Raw genomic sequence first — 8,280 nt, 5'->3', positions numbered from 1 at the left:
GTGATGAGAGGAGCCCAGATAGGTGTCCGGGAGGAGCAGGCAGGTGGCGACTTTGACTTTCCGCTGCCCGGGTTGAAAATGCAAAGCACGTCTTTGAGGCAGACAGGAGTTCTAAGAAATAATTGTGCCTCCAGGGAGCTCGCTTCTGACATGGTCTTAGTCTCTGCCTCATTCTGGCAACTGTTTGGAAGTGCATACTGTGTCTTCAGAGTAGGAAATATTCCAATGAGGGGAATATAAAAATTTCTCCGAGAGGAAGGTAACCTTGTACGCAACCATCACAATGCCGTGATTATGTGGGCAGTCTCGGGAATCACACACTTGTAGTTGTAATCCAGGGCTCCCACCCCAGGAAGTAATTTCGCCTTTTCAGACTTCATTATCTGTATGTAGGAGGTAGAAGGTATTAGCAAGAGCAGTGGTTTTCAAACTTTCTGTGCATTAGAATTGCCTGGAAGATTATTGAATATAGATTCCTGGCCTTCACCGTCAGAGTTGGACTTAGTAGGTTTGGGGTGCAGCTTGAATATTTGTATTTCTTATTAGTTCCCTAGGGATGCTGCTGCTGGTCAGGGGACCACATTCATTTATTCTGTGGATTTTTGTTAAGCCATGTTTCCAGCATTTATCCAGACATAGGTGATAGTGGTGAGTAAAACAAAGTTCTTGTCCTCACGAAGTTCTAAGAGATGGCAACACACACACACACACACACACATATATATATATATATATATATATATATATATATATATATATAGTAAAATAAGTATGTGGGGGAGGAAGAAATTTTCCTCTATGTAAGATTCTTCCTCTGTTATAAGGTTTTTCCAGTAGAAAAAAATCCAAAGTTCTTTTATGTACACATGGAAGCCCAATAATGAAATTAAGACCCGAAGAAATGACCAAGGCAGGCCATTTTTATACTTTTTTTAAACAAAGGAGACAACATATCTGTGAGGAATTCGCGGGACAAAGAAAACTTAACTTTAAAGGGAATGTCTATTTGTAAGGAATTCTAAACAAAATTTGTGCTGGGGCAGTGAATTAGTAAAAAGTTATAAGGAGTTTATACAGCCTTCTCAGCTCTCTATTTCTTATCTTTGGTCATAAGGCTCTCTTCTTCGTCCCTGGTACAGGGAGAGTGCCTTTCGCATGGCAGATTTATTTCTCACTTTCTGGAAACAAAGATAGGGAGGCAGTCAGAGTGTTCTTTTTGTATTGGCTGTTTCTTAAGTTACTTTTATTTAAAATATTCAATATGCCAAAGTGGCACATTTTAAAGGAGATTGCCCTTGGTCCCTACAAATAACATTAAAACAATAAGGGCTTCCGTGATGAAGTTATGGTAGAAATACCACTCTACATACAATGGTCAAGGTAGTATTTACCAATATACTGACATGTGAGCGCATACCTGAAAGAATGATTTCTCTCTGTCTATACCTGGAGGGGGGGGAGTATTTTGAGCAAACAAGACAGAAAGTCCAAAAGGCCCTGAGGCAGGAGTGTGGTATGTGTATTAAGAACAGTGAAGTGGACAGTATGGCTTGACGATGAATAATGGTAAGAAAGAACGGAAGGGGGAGGTCTCTAGGACATTAAAACGGGACACCGGTGGAAAGTTTGCTCAGAGGGGGAGCTTGACCTGACTTCCATCATAGAGGATTTACTCTGGCTGCTGTGCTGAGAATAGATTGCAGTACAGTGAGGATGGCGGGTGTGGAGATTAGTCAGGAGGCTACTGCAATAATCTGGGTGATACATAATGGTAGCTTGGACCAAGGTTGGGAGGAGTGGTTGAAATTCTGAATAACTTATGTAGGTAGAGCTGACAAGATTTGCCAGTGGATCTGATGTGGGATAAGGAGAAAAAGAGGAGTCAAGAATTACTCCAGGCTTGGCTTAGATATCTGGAAAAATGAAGATCTGTTGGCACAGACAAGATCTCTTCAGATCTTGTTCTCAGTATTTGAGAAAGTTTAGTTTTAGTGTTTAAGTCAAGAAACACTTTGACTTAATTGCTTCACTCTGTTTCTTTAATCATGGCACTATCCCGAAACCGGACCACATATGTATCTGGGCTCATAAGAGTTACACAGAACACATGTCTAATCCACCCCACCATAATGTATAGCTCTTTGATGGTGGAGACATCATTGTAATGGAATACAGAGGGGTGGAGGCAGGGATAACAGTTATAATTTTACCAGAGGGGGTTAATAAAGACCTCAATTGAAATCTTTAGAAATAATCTCCACTGTCTGAACTGGCTTTAGACATATGGACAGAGGGCACTGAACCAGGCTTCCAAAAGTAGAATATGGAAAAACATTGATATTTTAGCATGCTCTATGGTGAGATCCTGGCTCATAATTAAGTCCAAATTCCTTCACATGAAGCAAGGAGATCTGAATAAGTCTTCTTTCCTTCTAAAATTATCCTGTCCACTCTCCTCTTATGAGCTATCTTCTATTAAAAAATATTGAACTTTTCTTTTTTAAAAATTTTTACAGAGTACCATTCTCTTTTTTATCTTTGAAGCTTTCATGTATACATCTTCCTTTGCCTGAAACATTTCATCCCGTTCCCCATTTTCACTCAGGTGTCTCTTCCTCTCCAAACACTTATCTGATTAATCCTAAATTTTCCTTCAGGATTGGAATGTCACTTCCTTGGGAAAGCCTACTCTGCTCTCCCCGTTGGGTCAGCTCCCTCTCTTACATGTCCTTATAGCACCTTACTTTCCCTACTGTAGTTCCTGTCACATTGAATGGCCAGTGCCTGTTGACTTCTGCCTCCCTATATTGAACATTCCTTGAGGGCAGAGGTATATCCTTTCTACACTCACAGCCTAGCACAGAGCTGACAAGTGGATGCACTGAAAGGCTTGTTCATTGACTGAGTGACTGACTGACTGACTGACTGACTGAATGAATGAATGAACAAATGAATAAGAGCTTTCTACGGGCCCAAGACTGTGATAGAGTGGCATTGGGTCAGAGGCTGCATCTTAGACTTTGAAGAGAGCATGGAACTTGAGTATAGCCCCATGCTGGATGTGGGCAGTATAAACTGAGTAGCTGAAATCAGCCTTTTGGTTCAGAGCCATGCTGGGCTTCAGCAGAATTTGCCATGGAGGTAAAAACAAAAAGACCTAAACACTTAAAAATGAGTAAGGCAAAGTGAAATTTAAATGGTTGTCATTAGGGTTTGACTTCTATATACACAGTGGCCACAAATTGCTAATTAAGAAGTTAGCAAGCTTGTGATTTGATCTAATATCTGGCTTGATTGAATCCCATCAGCATTATTGTAGACAAGAGGTGAATTTAAATTAAAGTTTCCAAGTCAGTATGACATAATAAACTGATAACTGTGGAGACTTTGATTGGAGCCCACCTATTTCCCTACGAAAAAACACATCAACCTTCTCCCCAGGAGGAAACAGAGCCTGTGGATGCCTAAGGAAACAAAGTGGGGCTTGGCACCCACGTTGGGGGTGATCAGGAATCCCCAGTGATAAAATGGTCTGGCAGATGATGCAGTTAGTATTTAGAGTGCTAAAAGAAAAATTTCCGCAGACAACTTACTGATCTGATAGGCTTTTATTCAGTGATTCATGAATCAGGCAGCATTTAACCTAGCAGATAGAAAGGAGCTTCAAAGACCTTAACAAAGTGATAGACCACAGAGGGCAAGAACAAGAGAGTCATACTGGGCATTTGCTGATTGGTTAAAGTGAAATTTCTTTCCTTACATGGAGCAAAGGGAGGTCTAGCAGCTAGATTAGGTAAATTGTGCTAGCAGGCAAGTACTGATTGGATTAAACAGGCCTTCCTTTTCTGGAAGATCTGAGCACAGAAATTTGTTAAGTTTGGTTTGCTAATGTGGAGCTTGGCATGAATGACTCCATCTTGGGTCTAATCTGGTAACTTGAACAAGAGTGAAATTCCTATTAATCAAGAGGCTTCCTGCCAAGTGGACCGAGCATATTGTGTGTAATCTGAGGACGAGCCCATTTTTATCTCTGTATCTGTTTTCGAGGGTTGGACCTCCCAGTGCTTGGCACAGTCTCTGACAGAGAAGGCACTCAGTATGAGTTTGTTGAAAGAATAAATGAATGGGTGAATGAGTAGAGCACTGAGGGATAAGGAGGAGGGCATGAGCATTTCTTATATACCTAAGCACCATGTGACATCATATAAAATAATGCATCTTCTCTTGGGGTGCCTGAGTGGCTCAGTAGGTCAAGTGTCTGACTTTGGCTCAGGTCATGGTCTCACAGTTCACGAGTTCGAGCCTTGCATCAGGCTCTTGTGCTGAAAGCTTAGAGATTGGAGCCTACTTCAGATTCTGTGTCTCCCTCTCTCTCTGCCTCTCTTCCACTTGCGCTCTGTCTCTCTTTCTCTCAAAAATAAATAAACTTTAAGAATATTAAAATAGTGCGTCTTCTCTTCACAACAGCTCTGTGCAATTGGTGAGCTGTCTTGTTCTTCCCACAAGTAGTTTCACCTTTTAGAAACTATATAACCTTAAATAATGTAACTGAATCTCCTTGACCCTTAATCCTCCTCATCAGTAGAATGGAAATAAAAATACGTGTTTTATCGGGATGTTATGAGAATTGAATAAAAGGTAAGGTATGTAAGTACATGGTAAATAGCGCACACTCAATGTTTAGCTTCATTCCCTCAGAAGATGTTTCTGGGGTAATTGAATGGCAGATTTAAAGACATTGGCTTATAATGGCTCTTTGGCAATCCCTAGGAGCGCTGATGTAGTCATGCAAATTTTTGTTCACAGTTTGGAAAAGGTAATCATCCAAAAAAATTCCCTGCATCAAAGATACGGAATATTCCACTCATGAGATTTCACTGCCCTGGAGCATCAGACATGTGAACTCCAGCCATGGCAGCTACAAGGCTGTAACCCAGCCAGAAAGAGGGGAGGAGAGAAATTTCCAGTGGAAGGTGGCAGCATTGTCATGGCCACTCTTTCTCTTTTGTGGTGGTGATGCTTGGTCATCCAGCCCTGTATGGCCGGTGGTTCCTCTCTGGGGAAGAACCCCACACTCCCAGGATGAATGCGAGGCATCTGTCATTTCATCCTGATTCACAGGATGAAAGGGAGTCTTTGAGGATGTCTTCTTGCGACAGTTTGTTTGCCTCCAGGAGGATTGTTGGCAATCTCACTACCTTGTAATGTGTTGGGTTGGGGAAGACAGCATCCATTTTCTCCTTATGAGAATCTTCTTTATCGCCTGGCATATTTCTTTGTAGTGTCTTGAGATTGCGAAATTGGGAATAACAAAACATGCAGAAATGAATCATAGGTGAGAGTGATGGTTCCGAAATGACAAAATAGGTTGTAGGTGGGATGCAGTTTAAAATGGAACACGAACAGTGACAAGTTTTTCTTCCCCCTTTTCTTCCTTCCCTCCACCCCACTTCCAACCCTTATCTAGGAATAGAGGCAAAAGACAATGTGGGGAGTGCATGTACTCCACTCATGCAGGCCACGTGAGGGATCAAATCATAAAATCACATAGTTGGGAAGAGAGAAAAGAAATAAAAGGTAGGAGGCCAGGGATGAAGGCTGCAATGTATAGATAACTGAATTTTATATATGAATTTTATTGCTAAAGCTTGGATCTCCTCGTCCTCTCTTTTAGTCTGCAGTCAGGAATTAAAGGAGAAGGAAAAATTAGAGAAGCATAACATATGGAAAATGGCACACTTCTTGGCCATTCTCTTGGTTAAGGCCAACATGAAGAGAGGGAGAGAAAGTAGAAGAATACCTCTAGTAGGAGGAACCCCTCATTGACTTGGCAAAAGATGTGGGTACAAAGATAGGTGAAGAATTAGTGCACTAATTCAGTCTCTCACAATTATCCAGGTCTAAGCTTTTCATCTTCTGCTTTTGGAAATGTCAAGGTAGACCCCACTGTGTCAAGAACTCAAGTTACATTCCTTTTGTCTGATTTAGTATGAAGAATAACTCCAAAAAAGAACTGATGATTTTGTCACATGATAGTGGTGCTATCACTAAATGGCAATTTTATTACAATATGTAAATGTATCAGATCAACATCTTGTACACCATAAATTTACACAATATTGTATGTCAAATGTATTTCAATTAAAAAAAGAAAGAATCATGTATAAGCCCCTTCTAACCTGGAGGGTCTCAAAATAGACAAATTGAATTGCCAATTTCGGTGACTCAGTTTATAATTTTTTAAATGTTTATTTATTTATTTTGAGAGAGAGAGAGAGAAAGAGAGCTGGAGAGGGACTGAGAGAGAGGGAGAGAGAGAATCATTCCAAGCAGGCTCCATACTGTCAGCACAGAACCTGATGGGGGGCTCAAACCCATGAATTGTGAGAGCATGACCTGAACTGAAACCAAGAGTTGGACGCTTAGCCAACTGAGCCACCCAGGTGCTCCTAGGTTACTCAGTGGCTTACTAGGGAGTCACTATTGTTTGCTATGAGAGGGAAGTATACGACAAAGGCTTCAGGACTGATAAAATGCAGTCCAGAAAAGTTGGTAACAAAGTACATTTGCATTTAGTGGATTCTATTTCCCATTTTATGAATATGATATCTATAGTTGCGAATCCCCTCAACCCCTTGATTCCATTCATTGATAATTTATTTTTAAAAGCATTTTTATGATTACTTTCTCTGTTCGTCTAGGGACTAGAATGTCAGCATGTTTTGCCTGGTGGAAGTTGTAGATTCTGGACAGTAGCATCTGCTCTGACACTTTGTTATCTCTAGGGTCTCAACTTTGTCCATGAGTGACATTCTGTCTCCTTTTTTTTTTTGCCCCAGGGTGATTGGCTTTGGTGTTCCAATTAAAAGATGGCCTTGAATTTAAGGTAAGCTTACCATACTATTTCCCACTTCTATTTTTTGCCCTTCATTGTTTCGTAATTTGCCATTTATATTTTAAAGGGCACTTGGGTGGCTCAGGAAGTTGACTGACTGACTGACTCTTGATTTCAGCTCGGGTCATGATCTAATGGTTTGTAAGATCAAGCCCTGCGTCAGGCTCTGCACTGACAGCTCGGAGCCACCTTGAGATTCTCTCTCTCTCCCTCTCTCCACCCCTTTCCCCTGCCTCTCTCTGTCTCTCAAAATAAAATAAATAAACATTGAAAAAAATAAAACAAAACAAAAAAGAAATAAAAGAAATAGAAGGGCAACCACAGAAAACAAATGTACAAGTCATCAAAATATTATAAAGGAAACACCCGTGAAATCACTACCCAGGTCAACAAAGAAAGTGTCGCTAGCACCCCAGGAAGCATCCATGTGCAACTCTAGGCCTTCCCTCTTTCCAAAAAATAAGCACCATCTTAACTTTTGAATTACAACTTTCTTGCATTTCTTTATGGTTTCATCTCTCAAATGTTTATCCCTTGATATAATAGTTTAAATTTGCTCACGTTTAAGAACTTAAAAAAAAAATTTTTTTAATCTAAGGATTCTCCTTCTATCTTTTTGTTTTCTTTGCATTTTATCTGCTAAAAAACCTAGGCCATTTAACTGGTAGAGTTTTGCACAGTGTGGGTTTTATGGATTGTATAATGATGGTGAAGTTCAACTGTGTATTTCCTGCAAATAAAATGAAGTTTTACCAGACTCAGCTTCACTCCCTTTGGCCAGACTCTAGGTAATGTATTCTTTTATCAGGAGGTGCATCATTTCTTCTTTTAGCAGGAGCTGATACTTAGATCCATTTGTGAGTTGTAGAGGTCACTTAGTGGTACAGTTCACATAGGAATGACAGAATAGATGCTTGATTTTCTCCCTTTATTTGCCAGTTTTTCTTTTTTTTTTTTTTAGAAAGAGAGAGAACAAGAGAACATGTGAGCAAGGCAGGGAGAGAGAGAGAGAGAGAGAGAGAGAGAGAGAGAATCTCAAGTAGGCTCCATGCTCAGTGCAAAGTCTGATGAGCCCATGACCCTTGGATCATGACTTGAGCCAAAATCAAGAGTCAGACCCTTAACAGACTGAGCCACCCAGATGCCCCTATTTGTCAGTTTTTAAAACAATGAATTTGTTTCTGTAATCCTTTGAAAGCAACCAATTTTTATATCATTATTAATACATGATTTGATAAGTTTGCAATTCTTATCTTTACTGAAGCCCACTCTGTACCAAATTTGGCCAGTGGGAGCTTCTTCAGTTTGGTTCACAAATCTGTTTCCATGTGAACCCTCTAGTCTTTGATATCTTCCTTACTCTGCAGTAGGACTTTCTAGGCTCA

At 40.4% G+C, this 8,280-nt stretch overlaps 1 protein-coding gene across 1 annotated transcript in view; it reads right to left on the bottom strand.

Annotated features, from left to right (window-relative positions):
• Positions 1-278: 278 nt before the first annotated feature.
• Positions 279-8,280, bottom strand: part of LOC101086839 (zinc finger protein OZF-like) — a 32,921-nt gene continuing 24,919 nt past the window's right edge. The window contains exon 2 of the mRNA XM_045037334.1: positions 279-383. Coding sequence (XP_044893269.1) covers positions 279-383 — 105 coding nt within the window. The remainder of the gene's footprint in view (positions 384-8,280) is intronic.

Source organism: Felis catus, chromosome C2 (genome assembly GCF_018350175.1).
Source record: "Felis catus isolate Fca126 chromosome C2, F.catus_Fca126_mat1.0, whole genome shotgun sequence".
NCBI lineage: Eukaryota > Metazoa > Chordata > Mammalia > Carnivora > Felidae > Felis > Felis catus.
This window is presented reverse-complemented; position numbering and strand designations above follow the sequence as displayed.